The sequence below is a fragment of the Gymnoscopelus braueri genome (genome assembly GCF_963280865.1).
Source record: "Gymnoscopelus braueri genome assembly, chromosome: 2".
Taxonomy (NCBI): Eukaryota; Metazoa; Chordata; class Actinopteri; order Myctophiformes; family Myctophidae; genus Gymnoscopelus; species Gymnoscopelus braueri.
The window spans coordinates 51,502,812-51,530,266 of record NC_137604.1 but is presented as its reverse complement, the minus strand read 5'-3'; the positions used below and the strand labels follow the sequence as shown (position 1 = coordinate 51,530,266).

The 27,455-nt window shown below is 40.3% G+C and overlaps 3 protein-coding genes across 5 annotated transcripts; 2 read left to right on the top strand and 1 right to left on the bottom strand.

The window, feature by feature from the left end:
* suz12b (SUZ12 polycomb repressive complex 2 subunit b) lies at positions 1–15,718 on the top strand. Of its 3 annotated transcripts, none has more exons than XM_080412863.1 (17): positions 1–127; positions 1,348–1,492; positions 3,699–3,745; positions 4,141–4,205; positions 4,363–4,431; positions 4,657–4,706; positions 4,839–4,924; positions 5,047–5,278; positions 6,717–6,822; positions 7,067–7,172; positions 7,588–7,765; positions 8,246–8,334; positions 8,506–8,649; positions 8,779–8,936; positions 10,058–10,256; positions 12,313–12,392; positions 12,661–15,718. In XM_080412863.1, exons 2-17 carry the CDS (start codon positions 1,363–1,365, stop codon positions 13,004–13,006), a joined length of 2,085 nt encoding a protein of 694 aa, XP_080268989.1. In that variant the 5' UTR covers positions 1–127; positions 1,348–1,362; the 3' UTR covers positions 13,007–15,718. The 3 variants fall into 3 exon arrangements, with proteins under 3 accessions (XP_080268989.1, XP_080268987.1, XP_080268988.1); XM_080412861.1 differs by having other exon boundaries at positions 6–308; XM_080412862.1 differs by lacking the exon at positions 1–127 and adding an exon at positions 479–504.
* A 992-nt stretch (positions 15,719–16,710) lies between these two features.
* atad5b (ATPase family AAA domain containing 5b) lies at positions 16,711–27,210 on the top strand. The gene is made up of 16 exons (XM_080446185.1): positions 16,711–16,988; positions 17,374–17,499; positions 18,036–18,317; positions 18,642–18,962; positions 19,091–19,187; positions 19,298–19,377; positions 19,488–19,633; positions 20,552–20,726; positions 20,998–21,272; positions 21,359–21,452; positions 21,536–21,600; positions 21,836–22,040; positions 22,146–22,273; positions 25,230–26,050; positions 26,590–26,748; positions 27,018–27,210. The coding sequence occupies exons 1-16, from the start codon at positions 16,736–16,738 to the stop codon at positions 27,094–27,096; spliced, it is 3,306 nt and encodes a 1,101-aa protein (XP_080302311.1). The 5' UTR covers positions 16,711–16,735; the 3' UTR covers positions 27,097–27,210.
* Positions 23,172–23,525, bottom strand: LOC308097995 (DNA-directed RNA polymerases I, II, and III subunit RPABC1-like; the record flags this gene model as incomplete). Its single annotated transcript, XM_080446199.1, has 1 exon — positions 23,172–23,525. The coding sequence occupies one exon, from the start codon at positions 23,523–23,525 to the stop codon at positions 23,172–23,174; it is 354 nt and encodes a 117-aa protein (XP_080302325.1).
* Positions 27,211–27,455: the final 245 nt, after the last annotated feature.

Genomic DNA, 27,455 nt, shown 5'->3' with positions numbered 1-27,455 from the left:
AAAATCAAGAGGAAAGCCAAGCCAACTGTGTGTAGAAGAGACAGATAATATCAGACAATAATCAATAACTCTGTCCAAAATAGCCCACCTCCTCGCCCGCATCGGGCACCATATTATCCTCTGCCAGGTGAACGAAAACATCTACAACTGGATGTTGGTGGTAGCATTAAGCCAACGATGCTAGCCCTGCTAGCCTAGCCTAGCTAGCCCAGGAGCATCTGTCCCTCCTCGCCTCCTCTTCTGCTGCTGCCTGTCCTGTTCTGCTAGCCAGCTGTGGCTAACTGATGCTAACTGATGCCATTGGCCAGGTTGGATTGCTTTTCTTGCTAACTGATGCCATTAGCCAGGTTGGATTGGTTTTCTCTCTGACTGATGCTAACCGATGCCATTAGCCAGGTTGGATTGGTTTTCTTGCTAACTGATGCTAACTGATGCCATTGGCCAGGTTGGATTGATTTTCTCTCTGACTGATGCTAACTGATGCTAACTGATGCCATTGGCCAGGTTGGGTTGGTTTTCTTTTATGTTGCTGTTAATACTCAGGATCTGTGTTTAAAGACAGCATTTTCGCCTGCCAGGCTGCAAGGCTTGTGCTCTGTCCTGCTAGCCAGCTGTTGCTAACTGATGCTAACTGATGCCATTAGCCAGTTTGGATTGGGTTTTCTTTTCTGTTGCTGCTGTACCCATGAATCTATGATTCAAAAGATGCAACTAGAGTCTAGACAGCATTTTCGAGATTTCTTGTCGTCATAACGCGTGCTAATGCCCAAATAGTGCCTAAACATCCTTTATTATCTTGTTAAGGTTCAACTAAAAAGATGGATCATGGACAATCAAACATGTGAACATTTGTTTTACATTAAAATGTATTTTTTTCCCTCTAGTTTGTTGTGTTTTTGGTCAAAACTAGGCCTTTTTACTGTTGTTCCTCTTCTGTTTATACCATATTATTCATTTTCATATCTGCTCTTTTTCTAGCCATGGTTCACATGTCATGTTTCAGGGCTACTCTTTTTCGTACTATTGGTTGTTTTCTGTACGGGGACTAAACGGATGGAAATTAGCATTCTTGCTAAATCCGGTGTATTTACACGGCATTATATGTGTGGTGTTCATTAATATGCACTGTCACGTCCAAATACACGTGTAAATAAATAACAAATGGCTGATCTCCACTCAGTTGACCCGTTTAAGAGTTAGCATTGTGCTTTTTGTGAACTTGGACTTGTGCTAATGGCTAATAGATGAGCTAAACCATGGCGGTGGTGGTTGTTGGTGTTGTTTATCATGTTGTCATTGTTGTGGTTGTTGATCTGATGTTTGTGGTGTTGTTGTTTATATGTGAAGCCCTCAGGTGTGACAATGAGCGGGGGGAGTTGTAAAGCCAACGGAGCGGCCTACCCGGCCTCCTCGGCCGTCATCAACCCGGTGAAGAAGCCCAAGATGGAGCAGATCCAGGCCGACCATGAGCTGTTCCTGCAGGCCTTTGAAAGTAGGGCAGTGGTTCTCAAACTTTTTCATGCCAAGGACCCCCAAAATTGTATGCATTTGGCCGCGGACCCCCATCTAAAAATATTTTGTTCCAGGGACCCCCAGAAGCAAAGATTTGAGTTACAAATGTTCGCTTTCAAAATTATATATTCAAAGATTTGCACACATTTTCAAGATTTTTCCAAAATGGCAGATTTTTTGAATAGCCAAAGTATAAAAGGTCATAATTATTCTGATGCTATATTTACACTTTTCTGGGTACCCCCTGGAACACCCTCAAGTACCCCTGGGGGTCCCCGGACCTCACTTTGAGAACCAATGAAGTAGGGGATCCTCCAGATTATTACTTATAATTGTTTCATATTGTGTGCAGTGGGTGGCAGAGGTACTCACGTGTTCTACTTGGGTAAAAGTAGCAATACTGCAATGCAGAAATACTCTGTTACAAGTGAAAGTCTTGTATTCCAAATTTACTTGAGTCAAAAATATACTTAAAGTAACAAAAGTGGAAGTTCTCATTATGCAGACTGTCTCATTTCACAAGTTCAATATGTATACAAAATCTTTTGAAAAATAATTGTAGTGGCATAAAAAGTATATTTTCCTCTGAGATGTAGTGGAGTAGATGTAAAATTACTGACATTTGGAAATACAGTAAAAGTATCACAAAATTGTACTTAAGTACAGTACTTGAGTAAATGTAATTAGTTACTTTACACCACTGGGTGTTGTTGTTGTGGGCTAATTGTGCTGCCAGTCACAAGAACTTCCTCATAATTAGAATGAATATTATGTTCCACTACAGTCGTTTTGTCTTGTTTTTGCTTTCCACATCTGATTATGTCATGATGATGGTGGGGCCTGTTAGCTGAACTTGGTGTGAAAGTCATGAGGGTGCTACATACATGCATGTTCCCCTCCCACAGACACGTACTACAAAATATTTGGACAAACCGGTGTCACACCTTTTAAACACATATTGATTTAAACGGTCTCTAACATTCTTAAAATGCGTAAAGGGCAAGACCACTTTGGTAGAGGTTTGGGTTGTGTAGTTACCTTGTCATGATGTAACTCCAAAGTTGGACGAGAAATACAAAATAATTGCTCCAGTCATTAGAAATTGTTAATTCAAAATATGCTCCTCAATGACTTACATTGTACGGAGAAACAGCTTAGGAAGTAAAATCAACAGGAAGTTAACATTTTTATTTAAAAAAAAATGGTTCTGGGTTTGGTGATGTTCTATATTGATTGATTGATTGAATATTTTATTAGACAAAAAATGTAAAACAGCACAGTTACATTTAAAATACTTTGTCTAACAGGTCCGTTCATAAAAGTCCTTGCGGACTTGTTTCCAATGAGGGCCTTGGTATTCAATTCATAGGCATATATAGTGGCACCACAGTTCAAATATCATTATTAAATAAAACGGCAAAAAACAACAACAAATGTACAATGTACAACAAAGAAAAAAAAAAAGAGGGGAAATATATATATATATATATATATATATATATATATATATATATATATATATATATATATATATATATATATATATATATATATATATATATATATATATATATATATATATATATATATATATATATATATATATATGTATATGTGTACAAGAACAGGGGGGAGGGTCTGCTGTCTAATGGGAAAATGGTACTACCTCCTCCTTGTCTGAATCAACTTTGTTTGTGTTCGTTTGTGCTAAAAGAGTGACTTTGAGAGCTGTTTCAGTGTAAGTCAATGAGGAGTATATTTTGAATTATCAATTTCTAATTAATGGAGCAATTATTTTTGATTTCTTGTCTACCTTTGGACCCAAACCTCTACCAAAGTGGTCTTGCCCTTTAACGTGTATATGGATAGTTCTATTATTAGCTGTCCTTGTGTGGGTGTGCGTCAATGAACTACAGTAGTTGTAAGTTGTTGACATTCCTTGTCGCAGTATGTGGAGTTATTTTGCACAAATTCTTTAGATTGTGAAATTTATGTTATAATAGAATTACTGGTTGGTCAGTGGCATTTATTACAGTGGACTGACAGAACAGTGAGAAATGCATTTATAAAAAAAGTTTACATATGTAACATCAACTATTTTGTATTTACAATGATCCTAACCTTGGACTCTTCTGCATTCAGAGCATTAATTTAAATGGTTAATTATTCATCTTCTCCATTTCTAGAGCCAACTCAGATATACAGATTTCTGCGCACAAGGAATTTGATGGCAGTAAGTTGACACATTTATTTATTACTGTAAATCTTTTAGACAAAAGCACATTTGTAGCAAGGATTGAAGGAGTATTCCACTGTGCCTCAAGCCGAAATCAGGCTGATCCGGTGCGTCTCAGGAGCGGACACATATAGTTGAATAAAGAAGGTACAAAGCAAAAAAACGAGGTACAAAGCAAAAAAACTACAACGTTTCGATGTCAGATTACATCTTTGTCAGGTCATCAACCTGACCCGACGAAGATGTAATCTGACATTGAAACGTTGTCGTTTTCTTTGCTTTGCACCTTGTTATTAAAGTAAAAAGCTCCAATCAGCCGAGTTGCTCCAGCGCCTTCTTTATTCAACACATTTGTAGCAAGTTGTATTAATCTGCTCATATTTCTATTCTAGCCGATATTCTTGCACAGGACACTCACCTTCATGACTCACAGAAACACAAGAACAAATGCCAAAAGGTAAAACATTCGAGTAATTCATTGATACAAAATATATATATGATTGACAATATGATTGTCGAATGGAATTCATATTCAACCTCGCTTGCATTCGGAATATGCGTGCTCCTGGTTAATGTTGTAACATGTATCCCTTCATTTCAATTCTTGTAACCAGGAAAACGTTTAAAGTGGACGATCTGTTGCAGAGGGTGGAGAAGATGAAGGGAGAGCAGGAATCTCAAAAGTAAGATGTCAAGATGTGTTTATTGTTATTGACAAAAATGCATGAATATTTGTACATACTGTATCTGTCAAAAGGATAGAAAAAAATATCAAGAGCTTATTTCCATTGCGGTGCTTTGGGTGTAAATGTGTAACTGAGTGCGTTGTGTTGGGGTCGGGGGTAGCAGAGTTACTTTCCCAGTCCCAGCTGAATGTGACCCATCTCTGTTTGTTTTTGTGTCTTTAGTTTGTCTTCACATCTGCAGCTAACATTCACTGGGTTCTTCCATAAGGATGGTAGGCCAATGTTACTGTTTAATAAATCATTGTCTTAGTGTTCTTATTCTGATTTTGTGATACTGATTCAATCATTTGTTAATGAGCAAGATGAAGTTGATTCACCGAATTGAAACACGACTTGCCTTACAGAAAAGCCATCTCAGAATTCAGAAAATGAACAAAACTCAGTGTCCCTTGAGGTGCTACTTGTCAAAGTCTGCCATAAAAAACGCAAGGTAGAGTTACAAATATTCCCTGACAATGTTTTTACATGTGAAAGTAATGTTTGGCGAAGATTTACACATGCATCTGATTTCTCCTGTTAGGCTTTCAGTGTAATAGTGTGTCTTTCTTCCAGGATGTCAGCTGCCCGATAAAGCAAGTGCCTACAGGAAAAAAGCAGGTGCCTTTGAATCCTGACAGCAACCAAACCAAGTCGGGCTCCTACCCGTCTTTACTGGTCTCCAGCAATGAGTTTGAGCCCAGCAACAGCCACATGGTGAAGTCTTACTCGCTCCTGTTCAGGGTGTCACGCACAGGGAGGAGAGACACCAATGGTCTTGTCAATGGAGAAGCCAACGAGAACATTGGTGAGTAGAAACCCCTCGAGGGGCTTTTAGGGGGTCTCCAGCAAAATGAGGAACAAGTTAAACACTTTAACCCTATTTTGGTTTTATACTTCGGCTATAAATAGCCGATCTACAACCTCACAATGGGTCGCAATTTGACACATTGTAAGCTTGCGGTTCTGCTGTTTTCGGTGAATGTTCCTCCAGAAAAGGAATTGCAAGTGGATAAACAGGGAACTTTTCCTTTAATAGTTAGCATGTACCAACTACATAAAAAAAGACATTAGCAGAAGAATGCTACACACAGGTTTGTAATGGATGGTTGCTTAGCAACAAGAGTCATGACTAGAATTTTCCGCAGGCATTTATAGACTACCATGTCAGTGTTCCGCTATAGTTAGCTACTGATATTCACAAACAATGCAACCGGAAATAAACTATTGTTGATTGCACCTAACTCAAGTAGAGTAGGCCGTCTGACGCCAGGGTCGTGGAAGGCTCCTCTGATCTTGTCTGCATATTATGTACCGTAAATAATGAACAGCTGTGTGCCCGCGACGCAAGGGCCTGCACTAGTTAGATGTCCCCATCTTGAATGTAACATCACTTGTCAAAATCTATGTATGTACTGTATCATCTCATCAGATGTCGTTCCTCTATTAACCACTTTAACCCTGGCATTCCAATTTTGGGCATGTCATAATAGGGGAAAATATTAATTTATATTTTCAACAGTTTTAGACTGTTTTTAACACATTGACTGCCAGAATTATTTCAGATTTTTTGCAGTTTATTGCCAGGGGTTTTTACATTGAACAAAGAAAAGTACTCAGGAGCCGAGATACAGAATTTTTAAGTTAACAAGGAAGTGGAGAGGAGTCTAAATCTTCGAAAAATCATATCTCCTTGGTCTTTGGGTCAAATTTAAAAAAAGAGAAAAAAAAGTTTTTTATTTATTTTTTACTAAAAACGAGTTAACTCGATCTTGGCAATCGAGTGATGGATTCTAAAAACGAGTTAACTCGATCTTGGCAATCAATGTGTTAATTGAGTGGTTAACTCACTAGCATTAAAGGCTCATTTATACTTCATTCATTATACAGTTTGTGTACCACACACAAAATTATGAATTTCCAACTGAACATACTTTTACAACAAAAACGGACTTGAGACAAAATAATAATTCACTTGAGTAGCCACTAGCCATCGTTATATTTTTATGGTATCCCAATTGGGGACAATAGGGATACCAAAAGGAACAATAATGGTGGAAACGGCCCAGAAAAGAAGAAATTGGGCGATTTGAAGGCTTGCAACCCCCTAGAGTACACCTGGGGTTGGCTTTGCCTTTTTTTGTGTTTTGTTGAGTTATGCAGGTGGGATCAACTTGGTGAGAAGTGCTAGGATGATACCTTTTTCAGATGCTGGATAAAATGTAATTGTTTTCTCTGCTGTGTAGATGTAACAGAAACCCCGAGCAGAAAAAAGAGAGGCTCGTCCCACAGAGAAGAGGGAGACACCACAGAGACATATGTTGCACAGATGACTGTCTTTGACAAGAACAGGTGAGGGATGGATGGGCTCATGCTAAAGGGAGCTGATAGAGAGCCAAAATGTATTTATTTAGATAGATAGACCTTTATTGGTCCCGTGGGGAAATTCAGGTGTCATAGCAGTAAGCATGAAACACTTATGCAGTATTTCCATTTCATGAGAAATGGCAGGAGGAAATTTGTTGGTAGCCTGTGCGCCAAAATCTTGCTCTGTGCGCCGTCCCTCTAATTGCCATCTGTGTCCCCTCCTCTGCAGGAGGCTGCAGCTTCTGGATGGGGAATATGAGGTGTCGATGCAAGGGATGGAGGACAGTCCTGTCAGCAAGAAGCGAGCAACATGGGAGACCATTCTGGACGGGAAGGTTTGTGTTTGAGCGAGCAAGTGAACATGGAACGGATAACATAAAGCTATGTGGGCCTGCAGGTTTAACTCCTGCTTTCAAAGTATGCATTGATGCATGCTAGATTAAAGTAGATTTCAGAAAGTGGGGTCCATGAGCCTTCAGGGTTCTTTGAAGGGGTTCCAAATGGACACTTACAGGTCTGTAACTCTTGAGAGCATACAAATTGAACCACATGATCCCGTCAGGGTCCATGTGGTTCCATTTGTATGCGTTTGTATACTCTTAGATGTTTTAATTTCAAGAACCCCCATAGCTCTAAGAACCACAGAAAGTCATGTGATTTGTCCATTTCTTTTGTTCTTTGTGTGTGTGTGTGTGTGTGTGTGTCTTTGCTGTGTCATTGATCAATATTACTGTCCTCCCTCGAACACAGAGGCTGCCGCCGTTTGAGACATTCTCTCAGGGACCCACGTTGCAGTTTACACTGCGTTGGACAGGTGACGCCAGCGACAAGTCCACTGCCCCTGTGGCCAAACCGCTGGCCACCCGCAACTCGGACAGCTCCAGCCCCATGGAGACGCGGACCAGCAACAACAGAGCTGCCCTAATGGGTAAGGCTGACCTCCACTAGTTGTTTTTTGTGGGGTTTATTATTAAGCACTATTGCAATCAGGGGTGAATCTCTGATCAGAGTTATATCATTCCGATTGAAGACATGTTGTCCATGTAAACGCAGAGAAGGATTTGAACAGGTATTAGATGTATAACATCTTTGTCTTGTTACAAATAAGTTATTGCTGACGATATGTTGGTGGATATGTCTATGCTCATCCTGAGCTCATCCTAAATTGATAGTTAAAGAATTCTTGTAGAGTGCATTCACCCTTACTAAGAAGCAAATATGTTTTAATACTCGCCCAAATTCCCAAGATCAGAGTGCTCCAAGAAAAGCAAAGATGTGGAATGTCCACCCACGCTCTTAGATATTGGTGTGGGACAGTGTATTTGTTAGTTACTACAGTATACATCTAGTGTCTAATTGATTTGGTGAATTTGCTGTTCTAAGAATAAGTCCCATGTCTTCCATACAGCTTTGAAAGACTCAGTCACCACAGACATACAGATGAGGAAAGAACTGATCCTCTGTGAGCCGCGGCAAAAACTCCGTATATTTTATCAGGTACAGCAGTCACATCAACACAGGATATGTCTGTGTGTCATAGCCTCAATTTGAACACTTAAAAGACCTACACAGACATGAAATAAGGTACAATCGCCTATGTATGACTTGCAATACAATGGGTAATATTATTAGCCTTTGTGATTAACGGACCTATTTTCTCGTGTCAAGTTCCTGTACAACAATAACACACGGCAGCAGACCGAGGCGCGGGACGATCTCCATTGTCCCTGGTGCACCCTCAACTGTCGGAAGCTCTACAGTCTACTGAAACACCTCAAACTCTCCCATAGTCGCTTCATCTTCAACTATGTGGTAAGGGTGTGTGTGTGTGTGAGACCTTGTACACTGTGACTGATTTTGACATTGCTTTATCATTGTGTTTAAACAATTTTAACACATCATGTCGACGTGATCTCATTTAATTGGTATTTACATCCACAGCCTCACCCGAAAGGAGCGCGAATAGACGTCTCCATCAACGAGTGCTATGACGGCTCTTACGTGGGCAACCCTCAGGACATCCACAGTCAACCCGGCTTTGCTTTCAGCCGCAATGGCCCCGTCAAGAGGACTGCCGTCACTCACATATTGGTGTGCAGGTAAGAGTCGCCCCTATTTAAAAAGTTGCAGACCACCTGCTGTACACAGTCGACCAGTCAGTGCCAAACCCTAATTTATTCATGAATTGTTAATGAACCAAATTTAGAATTAATGAGCAGTTGACTAAGTTGCAAAAGGAAGAAAGCTGCTTGCACACAATTGGGCTCCAGTTGAACCCACACGTGCCTGCGTGACATTTCGAGCTACGTGCTCTTCATCAGACATGCTTTCCATTGTTTGACTAAGAGCATGTAGCTCGAAACGTCACGCTGTTCTGTCATTTAGCTCGAAACGTCACACTGTTCTGTCATGTAGCTCGAAACGTCACGCTGCTCTGTCATTTTGCACTATTTCTCTGCATGTTCCTCATTTTTCACGATTCCTTTCATGGTGTGAGAGAACAGGGCTCATTTGTATGTGTATATCCCCACTAAAGTACATCTAGGAAATGCCAATGTAAAGAGAAACTTGTGAAGAGTGTAATTTGTATCATAATTAAAAAATTATGCATATAAAACGGTTTGTTGGTGAATAACTTGACCATCAGTTTTCATTTACAGAGATCGCGTTTACAAAGACTTCAATTGTCCAAAGGAGCCGTAGACAATGCTAGCTAGCTGACATGCCCACAAGCAGCCAGTTTGTCAATGTTTCTTATCCCTAGCAGCTTTGTTTCCCTTCATGGCCTTTTCAGACCCAAGGTTTTTAAAGCTATTTATTTCGGGATTCTCTTAACCTTTATTGATAGTCCACAATGTCGAGTGACAGGAAACTGTCAGGGAGTGACACTCAGCAAAGGTCCACCGGGCCTGGGAATCAAACTTGGGGCTCTCTTGTCAGGCATCAGACTGTTGTGGCTATTGGCGCCGCAAGAGGATGAAAGCTGAGCCGGATTTATACTTAGTTAAGTTGCCCTCAGGTGTCGTGCACTAAAAATGGCCAATCTACAAGCTTACACGTCATGCTCTGTGACGCGTTGTGAGTATGTAGAGCGGCTATTTTCGCCATAACAGTGTGCAATGAAGTATATCAAGACCTTTTAGTCTGAACCTCTTGTTGTCATTATTTTTTTTTTATTCACATCCCAATAATACCTTGCACTCCTGCTGTCATCGTTCAGGCCAAAAAGGACCAAGCCGAGTCTGTCAGAGTTCCTGGAGACAGAGGATGGGGAGTTGGAGCAGCAGAGGACGTATGTGAGCGGTCACAACCGCCTCTACTTCCACAGCGACAGCTGCATGCCCCTCCGGCCGCAAGAGATGGAAGTCGACAGCGAGGATGAGAGGGACCCCGAGTGGCTCAAGGAGAAGACTGCCACGGTGAGAGGCCATTACTCAGAATGCCATTCTACTGACAATTATTATTTTTATTTCATCTATATGAAGTTAATTTAGACCATAAATGCCAGTAAACTAAAGTAATAAAGTACAACCCAAACAAGACTTGAATAGACTTGAAATTGCTTAATTGCCAAAAACATAACTTTTCACTCGATACAAGAAATAATACAAAAATCATAATAATGGAACAAAGTCCCATTATTTGTAATTGAGTTGTAATTAGGATATGAAGAAATAATGAGCTGCGAAAACCAATTATTCAATTGACATTTAATTTTATACATTTCGGACAATCGATTCATTCTAATTTCACCCTGATGATTGATTCATTTAAATGTTACCCCTGCTGTGTTGTGACTGACTTATGGTCATCGTGAGCCTCTCTTTACAGTTCTGTACTTTCCTTCAATGATAGGGAACTTTTCCTTCAGTAACTAATTAGCATGTACCACTACAAAAAAATGGCAGAAGAGTCCTACACACAGGTTTGTCATAGTTGCTTAGCAACAAGTGTCATGACTAGCATTTTCCGCAGGCATTTATAGACCATGTCAGTGTATTTGTTCTTGCTAGAGAACAGCTTGGGTCCCACTTCGTTTCCTGTCAGCTACTGATATTCACAAACACTGCAACAGGAAATTAACTATTGTTGAGTGCAGCTGGCCAAAATAAGCTGTCAGTGTTTACACTTGAATCCCGCCACATTGTTGGGAACACAAATGGCCGACATGAGCAGGGAAGAATCAATCACACATCGCCTTCCTTTCTGTCATGTGACTGTTCATACATGAGATTGTTACCGGTACAATCATCCTATATTAAAATTGGCTTAAAGGATGACCGGCGGGCGGACCACGTCGTCATGCTCATGTCATAACCATATAAGGAGTTCCCAATGCAGCCACGCCCCAAATATGGAGCGTGTTGTCTAACCTCAACGTCATGTCATCAGGCGCAAACAAATCTTCCATAAATCCATATATGGGCACAAAAGGAGGAATTCCCATATATGGGCATATAATGATGACGTCAGAGATCTACAGGCATAAAAGGGGCAAGGATTGACAGATACAGAGATCTCCATATATGGGCATATTGGTCGGCTCGGCAGTGTGAGTAGCGGCCCGAACCTCTAGTACTTAATACTCACATGAGACTTGTCTATAAGCACGCAAGACTCACAGCTTGTGAGCTTGTAGTTCAAGTATTTTCAAAATATATTTTTTTACAATGTTAACTCATTCATTGCCACTGTACGTCTAAGACGTCCGTTTTAACATAAGCCCTGAGTGCCACTGGACATTCATTTTTTTACAATGAATTTTGGCTGTGGCACTCAAAGCCAAACTGCCATAAATAAGCCGGGCACTGAATGAGTTAAGGTTAACTCACTAGCATTACGGCTAATTTATGTTTGGTTATACAGCTGTGTTTGCGTATCACAAAAATGACGTGTTTCCAACTGAAAACAGACTTTCGACAAAGAATGAATTAACCTGAATAGCCACCTGCCTGTTTTTCTGTGTTGGCGGGTATAACTAATTTATTGGCAGGTGATCAAAATAAGCCCTCAGTGGTTGAGTGACTGTTTTGAAAAATGTATGGAGCCTACCCAGACCTAGTGGTACAGATTGCTGACACTGTCTGTGTTTGCCAGACTAATAGAAATAGAGGTTTTTGATGCCTAATCTGTATCATCACTTCCGGAGGTAGTTTGGGACATTTGATTATAAAGGGTTGGTTAATGGGTGAGGTATAATTATACCATGGCTGTGAATTCTGACTTTTTACAGTTCAAAATTAAATGGCGGCTTGTCTTGAAACAAACTCCATTTCATCTATTTACATTTAAAAAAAACTCTTTCTGATAATATTTTAGGCGATTAATAGGCCATGCAGTAGCTCAAAATGATTTAATTTCACATTTACTAGTTTAAAAGTCTGTTAATATTCAGGAGTTATCTACTCATGAATAGCTTAAAACAATGAATGGATAAGTTATAAAAGTACATTGTATTTGGCATTTTCCTCACAGCAACTGGACGAGTTCACAGATGTCAATGAGGGAGAGAAGGAGGTGATGAAGCTGTGGAATCTACACGTCATGAAAAATGGGTATGTGTACATGTTAAATATCGTCAAACAGACACACATTTCACCATCTTGTAGCTTCCACATAGTCATTAGTTAAAACTAACCTACACGTTATTGGATAAACCATTGACAGATAAACTGAACAATCCGTTGATGGTGTCATCTGTAGCTCCACATAATTATTTTCTGTTGGCATATTTAGGCATTGGATTTCTTGCAAATTTTGCTGCTTTGAACTGCTGTGATTCAAGAGATATAAATAAACTCATGTTTGACCACACTGTGATAGCACCCCCCCCTCCCCTTGCAGCTTGATCGCAGACAACCAGATGAACCAGGCCAGCATGCTGTTCGTAGAGAACTGCGGCGCCTACATTGCCCGCCGCAACCTCTGCCGCAACTTCCTCCTGCACCTGGTCAGCATGCACGACTTCAACCTGGTGAGCGTGGCGACCATCGACCGCGCCATGGCCCGTCTCCGGCAGATCCAGGAGGAGCTCCCGGACGCTGTGGAAGGTGATCAGGAGGACCTGTTGACCACCCTGTTGCTGACGGGGGGAGCCTGCAACGGCACCGCCAGCTCCTCCGGCGGAGGAAAGCAGGGCAAGAGGACAAAAAATGGCGTAACGGACTGATGTCGGTTGGACGGATGGACGGACAGACGCTGATCGTTGTCTTTTGTTGTTTTGGTTTTTTTTTTTTTTTTCTGACCATTACCGACCCTTTGGTGCTTAGATAGGCGGGAGGAGTTACAGTGCAGGAACTCTCTTGAGACAAATATATACATAAACAATCTTTTTTAGGGACTTGAACACTGAACCAAATATGAACAATTATACAATACAACCACCCACATCCACACAAATCTGGTATTTGAGGACGGGATAATAGGAGTTGAACCAACTTAATATGCATTGTGTCAGGGCCACCAACCGGAGCTGCTGGTGTGTAAGAGAGTAAACAAACTGATCATTTTGTGATTTTTGCGCGACAGTCTCTCATAACGACTGTATCAAGAATACAGTAAGTGTATAATAACAGTGTCACTCATTGTTTGTACATGTACACAATAACCTTGTTGGCTCTTGTTATCCTTATAGTTGATTATTTTAGAACTTGGTATTCATATGTTAGGGGAACTTTTAACTTGAATTTGCAAGTTTTGATTTGATCCCTGCTGCATCAATTGTCAAATGCAGTTTTGTCTCCCAACATTCTGAAATGCATTTTCCCTTGTCATAAGGGAAACCATTGAGTTTGATTTTACGCAGTCATCAGTGATGTTAATTTGGATTAATTAAAAGTGGGACTTTTACCTGCTAATATGTTAGAAATCTACAGCATGGTTTGTTGAAGGACAACTGCCATGGTTTCAGCTTGTCTCCCTTTAGGACTGCAACTGCAACTTTATTAATTATGTTCTTGGCAATACTTTTTAGATTAATTGCATAATCGAGAATCACGGTAAACGAATTGGCGTGAGGAAATTCTAATTGATGTTTTTTATAATCGACTAAACCGATTAGCGTGATAAACCACTTAAGCCCTGTTATACTCCGTCACACAACCTGTTGTGAAAGAATAGTGTGAAGGGCAGATCTATAAGCTTAGAACGCGCCTCCTCGCGTTCTAAACGTAGATGTAATTGCCTATATTGACATGCCCAAGGATGCTTGGTTGAAAGTGGTTAACTGTTGCAGCCCTATTGGACTTCACAGCCCATTTATGCTACTGTAATTCAAAAGAAAAGTTTAATTTCCTCTCCCAAAATCGCTTATTTTATTAAATCTTTTTTTTTTTCATAGTCTGATCAAATTATTTTTCTGTTGCATAATGAAAAAACACCAGCTCTACCTGTCCTTGTTGTCTATATACCTGGCTGCAGGAAGTTTCCCTGGACCAAACAATGTGGACTACACTACCCAGCTTTAGCTTCACAACATTTCTGACTTGGAATAGGTCAGATATAGCTGACCTGAAAGAAACGTTTGTTTGCAATTGTATTCAGCGCCACAGTCAATATCAGATTGTGTGTTTTTATGGCTAGGGGGTAGCTTAATCATTTTTCATCAGTTTTCAAAGAACTTTCAGGCCCTTCAGCTTTCATCTCCTACATGGAAATGTTGCATGCCAGTGAGGCAATGTGACCTAAACACATTACAGTTTTTGTTTTGATTGGATACGGCTGTAGTTTGTTTCATTCGATTGCACATTTTGCAAAAAAAAGACTGCTCTCCAGGCGACGGCTCTCGTATATCGTCAGAAGTTTACTTTAGCTTATACTGTACGTTTATGGCGTCATGGAAGTCGAGCTCTGTAGTTAAGCCTGTGTACTGGTGATGCCAGTTTTGGACTCACAAGGTGAAATCAACTTAAAGACATACACACCAACAAGAATCAAGAAGCAAATTGAGATGAAGCTGAAAACTTGTGGAGTTGTCCTTCATATTATGGATCAGTGGGACTCTGATTTGGGTTGGAGGCTAGAACTGTTACCATAGGGCTACATTTAAAATGATGGTACTCGTCATATTAAGCCTTGTGGCCCACATTGACAAAACATACATCATCAAGAACAAATGACTTATCTGAAAGTGTTTCATGTTTCCTAGATTTGGTATAAGCCGTGTTGTATCACCTCATGCGACCCACATAGCATTGATTATGTGAAAGAAAAATCTATTGACATTTTCTGATACATGCTGGAACCTGTTGTGTTAACGTTTTTCAGTTCATGGTTTGAAAAAGTTGGGAATACAAAAGGCTCGATGGCATCCTGTATTAAGCAGGGTTATACTTGTTAGTAACGGATACTTTACAGAAACTTTGTACACATTGTAATGTTAAATCTAGCTGTACCCCATTGTGAATCCAATTATCTCTGACTGATTGATTTTCTCTTATTTTAATTTTTTCTTCCTTTACTCAAAGCAATACGCTGATGGTTGGTTTTGAGGTCCAACTCACTTGTTTATCCTATTAGGTGCAGTTTATGCCAAAGTGGGTGATTTTCATTGAAGACTTTGTTAGTTCTGTTGTTCTAGCACCTTCTATCTTTAGTTAATTTCACAATAAGGTTTCAAACCCACAGTTTCACGTGTGTAATGTACACAAACTGATGGAAAACACCTTATTGCTCTTTTTCTTCATTTACCCTGTGGATAACAACCACAATAGCCTTTTCCCCGCCTTCAGCCTTTTTGTGCACATTTCCTTTTGTCACCTGGAATAGGGAAATCCAGTCAATTCACCACTATTATCAAAGCACCCTGTTAAAAAATTGTGAAATGTAAACTTTGAATATGGGGATTTTTATATTTAAAGAAATAAAAATACATTTGACCTTGTTTGTGTATTTTCTTTAACAGTTTTCTCAATGTTAAGATAACATGTTTATACAATAGCCATTAGGCTCTATTCAAATTCTGGCTGCCGAGAACAGTTTTGTGTGGACGAATTGGACATTGGCTACTTATAACATTAAAGTTGTAAGAGAAGTAAGCTACATTACAATACAGTGGTGGACGGATCATATGTTAACTGCCAAAAATGATATAAGACAAAACATCCTATAAAGAGTCTTCGCCCTAAGTTGTGGACTTGACACTTTTGTGTCCAACTGGAGTCACAATTTTGGTAAAATAAAAGCCTGGAGATCAAGGCTACAATTTTGATGACTTGGAAAAAACGAAAATGACTCGAATCTTGTCTTGGTCTATTTGGAGTTGACAGACTTATTTATAGGACATGTCTTCTCTGGTGGATGTATATTTTATACATCACAATAACATAGAGGTGCACACACAACTACAATAATGGCACATAACACTATTCTGCTCTGATTGCAGATATGAGTCAACCCCCTAATTGATGTCACTTGTGTATAATTACTGACCCCCACACACTTTTTTAAATCTCTGAGAATTCTCTGCGTGACCAGACTGTTGAACCAACTTTTCCGAAGGACTATTTTCATAAAATGTAGTGCATTTTTTTCTTAAATTCTATTATTAAAACAATTAAGTAATATTCCTCGATTAGCCTAATGAGAAGTAATCCAGCGACCATTAAAATCCTCTTAGCAGAACTACTTTCCTGTGCTTTTTTATTTTTTTAACTGCTCATACTTTACACTCTGGTACAGTAGGTGGCGGTAGATAGAAGCAATGCAACCCGCCATTAAACTAAGAAGAAGACGGACTGTTTTCAGCGATAAAAAAAACTTCCAAAAAACATGAATGGAAGGAGTCGAAGGACCTTCACTAAAGGCTACCCTGAAGTTAAGCTAGTTGTAGCTCATCAGTACACTGTGCAATGAACTCCGTGCAGGACTACTGCTGCAGGCAAGTGTCAGAGCTAACGACATGTTTGAAACTCGGAACAAACTCAAACGGAGAAAAACGTGTAAGGATGCAACAACTGTCCATAATGCTGAGACTGAAGCTGGAGAGAAGAAGGCTGAAGACACCAAGAAGTGTTCTAGCAGATCAGATGGTATCATCATCACCAGAGAACATCATCCACAGTGTGAGAAGAACTGTGTGCCAAACATCAAACTTGCTCCAATTTTCTTAAGGACAACACAGCAAAACAGCAGTGCTGCTGCTAAAGGTAAAGGTAAACTGAACACAGTGGTGGAAGAAGTACAATTTATTTTTTAAATGCATAAAAATCTTTTGAAAATAGCAGATCTACAAGCCCACAAGCGACACATTGTGAGCTTGTAGATCTGCTATTTTCAAATGGCCGAAATGTATATAGGGCTGAAGTGGGTAATGTATATGTTTTGTAATAATATTCCAAATCTACAAAGTAACTAGTAACTGAAGTTATCAAATAATTGTAGTGGAGTTAAAGTACAACATTTGCCTCTGAGATGTAGTGGAGTAGAAGTAAAAGTATTGAAAATTGGAAATACTCCTGTATAGTAAAGAAATCTCAAAATTGTACTTAAGTACAGTACTCGAGTAAATGTAATTAGTTCCTTTTTTCACCACTGCAGATGATATCATCATCACCAGAGAACATCATCCACAGTATGAGAATAACTGTGTGCCAAACATCAAACTTGCTCCAGTTTTCTTAAGGACAACAATACAGAAAAACAGCAGTGCTGCTAAACGGACAGGTAACTGAACATAGTGGAAGAAGTACTCACATTTTACTTAAGTAAAAGTATCAATAATGCAATGTAGAAATACTCTGTTAGAAGTCCGGAATTAAAAAATGTACTTGAGTATTAAAAGTACAAAAGTATTGGTATCAAAAGTAGAAAGTACTCGTTATGCAGACTGTCCCATTTCACAAGTTTTCAAATTTAAAATGCATAAAAATCTTTTTGAAAATAGCAGATCTACATGCTCACGAGGCGACGCATTGTGACCTTGTAGATCTGCTATTTTCAAATGGCCGAAATGTATATAGGGCTGTAGTGGGCATAGATATCTATGGTAGTGGGTATGTATGTTTTGTAATAATAATCTAAATCTACAAAGTAACTAGTTAAGTTTTCAAATACTTGTAGTGGAGTAAAAGTACAATATTTTCCTCTGAGATGTAGTGGAGTAGAAGTAAAAGTATTGAAAATACTCAAGTAAAGTAAAAAAATACCTTAAAATTGTACTTAAGTAATGTACTTAGTTACTTTACACCACTGTCCCTTAGATAGGGGGCCAGTGCTACACAGATCATCAGGTACCACTGCTCAGACTAGACATCATGAGGTGACAGAAGAACCACCTACAACAACAACAACAACATCCAGCCGGATGGTGATCGAGGGAAAAGGGCCGAGTCTGTCCAGCTGGAAAGGCTCTGAGCTGTCTGTGTCTGCTCAGAATAGCTGTCTGGAAGAAATGACAGAAGCTAACCCATCATTTCCACTGAGAAGGGTCTTTCTGGCTCTGAAGAAGAAACATAGAGACGGCCTACGAGACATAGCCCAAGGTGATCCTGAGCATCAATGTATTTAGACAAAATGTGGATGTTAACATACCTGTAACCAAACATATTACATTATCGCACTGACCTCCCTTGAGGTTTTCTCAAACTGTTTTAATTTCAAGGACCCCCAGTTTGATATGCATTAGGCCACTGACCCCAATCTACACCGTAAAATCCTTAATTTGACTTCGACAGTGTATAAATGGAACCAAATGGACCCGTAACACTGTCAGTTACAGACCCGTAACGGTTCATTTGGTCCCTAACTATCACTGTCGGAGTTACAGACCCGTAACGGTCCATTTGCTTCCTAACTATCCCATTTAGCTGGGGACCCCCTGGACCACATAGGAGAGAAGAGGAAACAACCCCGTGAAAGCGATGCCTCAGACAACAACGCACTCAAGCGTCAGCAGTCCAGTGTTGTTTCAAAGGAAGGCAGTGCAACGGGTCATTGTCCATCACCACCAGAGTACAATGACCCTGGTGTTGTTCAGCCCAGAAGAGGCAGGCTCAGTCGCACTTACAGATTGAAGCAGCAGGGAGAGAAAACTTGCCAGGATGTCAAGGATGAGCCCAAACCTAACCTGACAAGTCAAACCGAATCGTCAAGTGTGGTGTTTGAAGCCGGTTCCAGTCTCCAAAGAAGTGAGGATTCTTACATGGACAACATAGATTGATTTTTTTTTTAAATAACTTCTCATCAAAGTATTACGTCTTCCCTAGTAACAGGGAGTCAAACCCTCACCTTTTCTCTCATTTGCTCATCTGTCTAGATTCCATTATAGAAGATATGCTTTGGACAGAGAGGTACAGCCCTCAGCATTCAAATGAAGTCATTGATAACTCCTCCTCTGTAAAAAAGCTCCACAGGTGACTTTACACAAACCTATTCCATGCTTTTCTACTATTATATTGCACTAGAAATAGATATTAGATAAGTTATCCAACGTGGTTTCTTGTTGTTTGTCTTTGCAATGCAGTTGGTTAAAGAAATGGAAACTGAGAGCTGATTGTGAATGGAAAAAAGAGCTGGAAATGAAACGTGACGAAAGCAGTAATGGTGAGACTATTATTTGGTTGTCTATATAATATCCTTCTCATACTGTAGGTTTGCTTTGAAAATTTTTACATTTCCAGGAATGAGTATGACATAATTATGTTGCCTTGCAGAGTCATGGGACTGTGGTGACTTCCAGGGTGAAGCTGGATTTGAGGAGAAACGGGAGCAGCTATGTACTACGATGCTGATCACAGGACCTCCAGGCATTGGAAAAACATCCTCTGTGTATGCCTGTTCTCAGGAGCTGGGTTTTAAGGTTGGTGGTTTAAAACAAAGCATTTTAAAATGATGAGCACCGGAGTGTGTAAAATACTCATCCACCAGAGGCCCGTGTTCGCTATTGGAGGAGACGTGGTTGTCTACACCTCCCCAGATCAACAGTGAAGGTTGGCCGTGACAGCGACCGTAGTAGCCTACACAGGGGGAATTGGCAACAACAAAACAATGATGAACACTCAGATAACCTTTGTCACAGATGAAAAAAAGATTATGATAATGATCGAAAGGAAAGCTGTAAAGTTGCACACCATGAGTAGGAAATAGGAATACAATTTGGTAAGATGATTCATTCAATAGTATGTCTTGTTCAGCTGGATAGAATGATTTGTTCACCTGCTTGATTTGGCTTGACGGCACAGTTAACAGACTGTGTGCTCTGCCTGTGTGATTTGTCACCATATGGTTCATAGACACCTGATGAAACATATTGTTTCTGTGCTGGCACATGTACAGGTTTCTCAATGTGACATCTGTTCTGTATAGATAATATAATTTCACTTAACCATTTAAGCCCTTTAGCAGATTTACAAGCTGAAATATAATCTATATAAAATCTGATTTTAAATAGATATAATCAGACAAATTCTCGCCTATAATGGCATGCCCAAAATGGGTGCACCGGGTTGAAAATGGTTAACAGCCATACAAGGACTGGATACTGTATAAACGGGATGGATGGAACCATTGACGTATACAGTATAAAAAGGATGGAACCATTGACTGTACAGTATATAAACAGGATGGAACAATTGACTGTGTATAAACATGTTGGAAGTGGAACTGAACTGTTTTCGACTCAAGCCCAGCTGCCTATTTGATTGACATCATTTAACTCTGCTAGTATTGACACAACAGAAAAAACAGAAATGTCTTAATTAGCTTTGTCTTTCCAAAGGTGTTTGAGGTGAATAGCTCCTCCCAACGAAGTGGCCACAATGTTCTTTCCCAGTTGAAGGAGGCTGTCCAGTCACACCTGGTGGAAACCTCTGGGAAAGACGCCCTCAAACCAGCTTACCTCAACATCTACAACACCACCAACGTTTCCACAACTAAACATGATACCTCAAGTGGTAAGACGATACGATACTGATGAGGTTTAAACCTCAGGTCAAGTCATGTAAAATATATATTAACCCATTTAAACTGGAAAAGCTTTGCGTTGGCTATTCAAAAATAGCAGATATACAAGCTCACAGTGCGTCACTTCGTGCCGCGCTGCGAGCTTGTACATTGCAATTTTTGAAAGATTTTGAAAGTGTGAGAACTACTGATTTAGAAGGCATTTGTAGAATCGGCCTCAGGTCTTAATGGGTTAAGGAAGTGTGTTGTTTTCTTTAACAGGAAAAAATACGTTGTCTGCCAAACATGTTATCTCCACCTCAAAGAGAAGAGGACAGAAAATCGTAAAATCTTGTTGCAAAAGAAAACCTAGTCCAGCCACAATCATGTTGGCCAACTTCTTCAAGATGAAGGCTAAAGCAGACCAGTTGCATTCAGGCGTCCTATCCGAGAAGCCAGCCAATGATATTTCATCAGCACCTGGTAATGAGTTGAAAAATTGGTCAACAGTGACAGAGAGGAAAAAGATGGCCACATCACTTATTCTGTTTGAAGAGGTAACCATTTTTGGCATCATTAAACTGCATATCTGGTTGTGCATAAACTCTTTATTTACTATAGCTGTCACTGTCATTCCCTGCAGGTTGATGTGATATTTGATGATGATATAGGGTTCCTTACAGCCGTCAAGACTTTCATGAGGAACACCAAGAGACCGGTCATTCTTACTACCAGTGGTAAAAAATAAATAAGAGATTCAAATAGATTAGAATTTAATCACTATCAGACAAGGTCTCATGAAAGACAATCTCTTCCTTAGATCCCTTATTCAGAGAGAGGTTTGATGGACATTTTGAAGTAACCATTTATAAGACACCTTCTTTGGTAAGTAAACCCTTCACCTTTGCATCCTTATAATGATGTTGCCTCCCTGCCCAATCTTTAGCTATTGATAGCAAGTTACTACATTTAGGCAATGCTCAGCCTTTTGCCACTCTGTAAAATAAATGTTGCTGTCGGCAATGCATGCATAGTGATACTGTAATTGTCTACATGCAGAAAATGATTTTATTGCAACATGTTCTGTATTCTAGTTCTTCACAAAGTTTTCGATTCTCAGGTGAATGTTTGCAGTTATTTGCGGCTGGTGTGTTTGGCTGAGAATGTGAGGACAGAGTTGGGTGATGTCACCAATCTCCTGAGACTCTCCAGGGGCAGGGGGGATATCAGATCTTGCCTCCTCCAACTACAGTTCTGGGTGCATAGTGGTGGGCAATTGGCACCCCAGGGGGAATCTCTGCAGAAGGACCCCACCAGGACGCTGTGTATGTTGCTCCATGTTACTTAAACATCCAAATATGAAAGTAAATGGAAAATGGATTGAATGTGAAGGCCATTTTATTATTTTGAAATGTATGACTCTATTCTAGTCTCCAATACAAGTGAAGTGGAAGACATTTCAGACAATCCCCATCTTCCTCCCTGTGATGTGGGGTGCACTGCCAGCATGCTGGGGTTTCAGGCAGAGACCCGTCGGAGCTTACTGACCCTTTTGAAGGCAAGTGTGGTCTTTTTTTATTTTAAATTAGACATTTCTATGCTTCATTTAATTTAGGTCAGTGTAGAGAGAGAGAGAGAGAGAGAGAGAACCAAGGGCAGAGATAAAGGGGAGACATGCAAGACAAGATGGGTCGGATTTTAACCAGGGTCCTCGTGCTCACTAGGTTTGCGCACCAAATGGCTGAGCCACTGTGCACCCAAAAATCCAGTATTGTCATTATGAAGATCAACTTGTAGAGACTTGCAACTATAAGATAAGTAATCCAGCAAAAAAAATCTTTTTTCTTTCTTTTTTAAAAGATATTTTTGGGGCTTTTATGCCTTTATTTGGACAGGACAGTAGCTGTCATGCTGGATTACCATCTTATGTGGTATGCGTCTGGACCGCTAGGCCAGCGGACGCCAGCAAAATGCATTTTTAAGCATGGCTTGAAGTCTAGACAAAAATTATAGATATTTTTAATTTTGTCTTTTTTTTGTCATTACATTTTTTATATATCCTATATTAAAATTGGCTTAAGGGTGTGCGGACCTCTGACTTCATGCTCATTTCACCGTGCCATATCCATATAAGGAGTTCCCAATGCAGCTACGCCCAAATATGGAGTGTGTTGTCTAACCTCCATGTGTCATCATGGCATCGGCAAACAAATCAGTCAGCTCCATATATGGGCACAAAAGGAGGCATGCCCATATATGGGCATATACTGATGACATATCTCTATGTATGGGCATATCAGTCAGATCGGCCGAACCTCTAGTCTTACAAAAGTATTAATTACAAGTGATTTTTTTAGAATAGAACTAGAAGTAAATACTAGACCAAAAAAGATAACAGTAATATAAAGGTGGTATGGTACCAAGTTTCCTTTATTATGAACACAAAGAACTTGCTGTCACTGTACCAGTCTGTATGTAATATACCGCCCAGCCGTCTCACTAGGTCTGATGATCTTTACTACCTGTCCCCTTTTCAGGCCATAGTAGCGAGCCACAGGGTCCACTCTCTGGATTCTAGGTAGCTGACTCTCCTTGACTTTGTATCTTGCCAGCAGTTCTGTCACTTCCTCTTTGGACATGATGCTGTGTTCTGGAACAAGCTCATGCTCTGTGATGTTGATGAGCAGCTCTTCCTGTAGGAAGTGTTCCAGGGTGTATTTGGGTGCCATGTCAACCAGAGCCTGTTTGGCCGACGGCGTCATGCCCTTCTCAGTAACGATGATAGCGCACATGATGTTTTCCGACTGCATCTTCTGACAATTCGTCTTGATTGTTTTGATGCCAATCTTTGGTTCCTCTTCAAAGAAAACAAACATCTGGTCAGTGGGGTCATCATTGTGTGCAACTAGCACAGTAAGTTCTTTCCGTTTGGGGTGACCCTCGCTAGGCTTGTCTCCGAACTGACTCTTAAATTCATCAAGAGTCTGGTCCAGTTCATCCTGGGTCACCAGATAGCCCCTGTCATAGCACAACTGCATGATTGTTCTACGGATTTTCCACAGTTTGTATGTTTCTTCTTCGTTATCTCCCATTTCCTTGAACCTCCTTGAACTTTCATCCATCAACACCTTGAACTCTACTACTTGATTGAGATTTAATATTGTGAAGCCTATGTAAACAGTGAAAACTTCATAAGAGATGGCACACTTAATATGTAAACGATACTGCTTCTTCCACTCTGTGCGGCCAGGTCTTAAGTACGGTTCGACGCTCCTTGTGATGTCACTGTGATGCCATTTATGATGTCAGCTATGCCTGGAGTTCCATGTCAGTCTTGCCCAAATATGGTGATCTATGTCTATGACATCAGACTGGCCTACCGGGTAAAGATAGCATACTAATATCAAACAAATATGAATGACATGAATGGCCTTTTTAACGGCAGCCCCAGATTTCTTAGGGAAATTGGCACCAAACGAGGGTGTCCTTGTCAAGCAGTCTAAAAAGCCAAATGATCCGGGTCACTGGACGAAGTGGACACACATAGGTCCGATGTCTCTAACTTCAACTTCCAAAGTCCTGACTCTGTCGAGAGACCAGCCAATTGGGCCAGAGTGCTCAGGGTAACTGTGGGTCTATGATCATGGTGCTGACCTGGAGATCTGATACTTCTGAATAATAGAATAAACAATGATTATTGTGTTTATGGTAAGCTTGCATTTCACATCACATATTCACTCTTGAAATTTTCACCAGCAAAAAAAGAAATGAAATTGGCCCGGGCGGCTGGCGTAGCAGCGTGTCGCGGGTTCGAGTCCTGATCCCGACAACCTTTGCTGCGCATCACCCCCCATCTCTCTCCCCATTTCCTGTCAGCCAACTGTTCGTCTATCAAAGGCAGAAAAAGCCCAAAAAATATATTTTAAAAAAAAGGGGAAAAAATGAAATTAAGAAACCACAATTTCTTAAATATTGTGGTAATGACCTCAACCCCATGATATGCATCACATAATTGTGGTTATTGTCCCAGCCCTACTGAAAATGGTGAGGTTTTTATTGTTAACCATGTTTAAGTTAACCCATTGTACAAGGCTTTAGAAGCATGACAGCTTTTCCCACTTTAGAGCACGGTCCTACTGCACTTTTATTTTACCTATGGGGCGGAATCTGCCAATGCTTTGTCAATGCAAATGCATGGATTCATGGAAAAAATGCGCAAGACCATGAATCCACGCATTTGCATTGACAAAGCATTGGCAGATTCCGCCCCATAGGTAAAATAAAAGTGCGGTGGGACCGCGCCCTCATCAGGGAGTTTTAGCCTAAATGTTTATTGTCCAAAATGGGTTTGCAGCAATTCATGAAATTCAGTAAATGTTCCCTAACAATGAATGATCTGAAAAAATTGTATAACACACCATTGGATTAACTTCATGATTATGATTATTATCTTAAAAATAAAAATAAAACTGTTTTTCAGTGTCTTTATTTGTTTATTTCATTCTATTCTACAGACCAATCCAGACATGAACAAACTTCTGAACATACTAGCAGAAAGCTGGAGGAGAGGTGTACCACTGCTTTACTCCAACATGGAGTTGCTTCTACCCCTGACATCTGCCCAGGGATCCTCCACCTGTGCAGATGATGTGACTTCTTCTGGGTTGCAGAGTGATCGAACAGCCCCTGCCAGGCAGCCTCAAAACCAACAGTTGGTCGAGGTAATTGATCTTACAGGAACCACATCGGTGAAATCAGTGAGGAACTTTTCCAGGCTGGGCAGAAGGAAATATATGCCAACAGCGATTGACGACCGTTCATCTTCGAGTGTTGCAGCCAAAACACGCACAACCTTGCCGTCATTGATGGGGGCACAATATAGAGCAACATGTTCAAATGACAAGCCAAAGACTGAAGACAGTGTGACTAAACTGGCAACCCATTGTTTGGATGCCTTAATTGATTTCATTGATCACATGTCATACCTGGATTCCACAGTGCCGACAGAAGAATCACATGTATCCGGCCCATTCAGGTCAGCAGAGTTTGTCTGGACTGGGGCAGAGATCAGAGATGGGTTGTTGGATGAGATGAGAGAAGGGGACAGTGGACGTTGTGCTCAAGAAGAGAGAACATTAGAGATTCAAGCTGCTCTTGAGGGCTTGGCATTCCAGACATGTTGGAGAAAGGTGTCTGAGGTTTGGACTAAAGTCCAGGCATACAGACGGGGACTGGGGGACAAAGAGTGGCAGAGGCTGGTGGAGAGGTTCACCATTCCAGTCCCATTCCACAGACAAAGTTTCCACTTTAGTTCCACCTTTTCCTGTGACCCAAGGTGAGTGTATACTCCCACATGAATTATTGCTATTTCAGTCTATTGTGTATGTCGGCCCAATTCTGTGAGATCATTTGATTCAGTTATATGATCAAGACCCTTAAACCCCCCTCATTTGTTTCTGCTCTGTATACAAAACCTCTTTACAAATACAAGACCTTTAATAGTAGTTGCCTTTAATAATAGCTTGTAGTTGTAAAACCAGGAAGTTAGTTTTAGATTTATGTTGAAAAATAAGGTCTGGTTAATGTAAGCGAGAGGTTCACATTTTGTTCTGATATCTGGTTAATTTCAACCGTAAATTTTGTGCAGCACAAAAAAAGTGTGCAGTTCTAATTATTGTTTGCTGATAGGTGGAGATTAACTTTATGAAAAAAGCATGTAAAGCTTTATTTGCTACAGAGCGTACTCTCTTAATTTGACCAAAACCCAAATCAAAGCGGTCCATTTTATCCTACGTAAGACATCATCACTGGAACACTTCTCTACTGGTGAATCTCTGTATCATCATAATGTAATATGACCAAATGTCTGTCCAGTGCCGCCCAGAGGAGGTATGAGCTGAGCAAGAAGGTTCTCTGTAGCCCATTCTTCAGCATCCTGGGAAACAGACGGGCTGCCACTGTTGAATACATGCCTATGCTCCGCTCCATCTGTCGCTCAGAGAGGGCAGAGCAGCAGAGGCAACCGCCGGGCAGGTGAGTCAGAGAATATAAAATGGAATAATAGACTAGTATTCATTTAAAATCCCAAAGCAGTGTCTTATATATATTGAAGGTCAAATTTGCATATTTCAATGCTCTATCATTAGGAAATAAGCTGCAGATTCTTTACATTTAGTTTGAATTGTCAGCCTAATAATAAAAACAAGAGTATCTTTTGTATAGGAAGATGGCAGATGATTTTGCGAGCATGCGACGTATGAGAAAACATAAATTGTCAAACTTATTTATCCATTGTGTTCCAGGTTTGTGTACTACCTCAGCGACATTGGACTAGGCCTCTCCAAGTCAACTATTCAACTCCTTTCTGAAGATTTCCCATAGACAAGCCACTCCTGGTCCTCATCAACCACACTATATATTTTTTACTGTGAATAGAAACATGAACTACATCTTTATTTATTTATGGAAAGTTCAGTTCCGTAGTTGCAATTGGAAAACCTGTTTTGAATATGTATATAAGAGTAAATAATAAAAATACATTATTTTATGTTGAGTTTTTGTTGGGTGGGAGGTATTTCTGGGCTAGAGGTAGCTTGCTTTTCAGGTACAAAGATAGGTTGCTGGAAGACAGTTAATTTATTGATTTAATCATTCCTGTATTCGTCTTAAGATTTATCTGCTGCAGAATTCACAGATCTTTACTTATAGCGACAGAAGCTAGATTAGCCCTTCAGACAAAG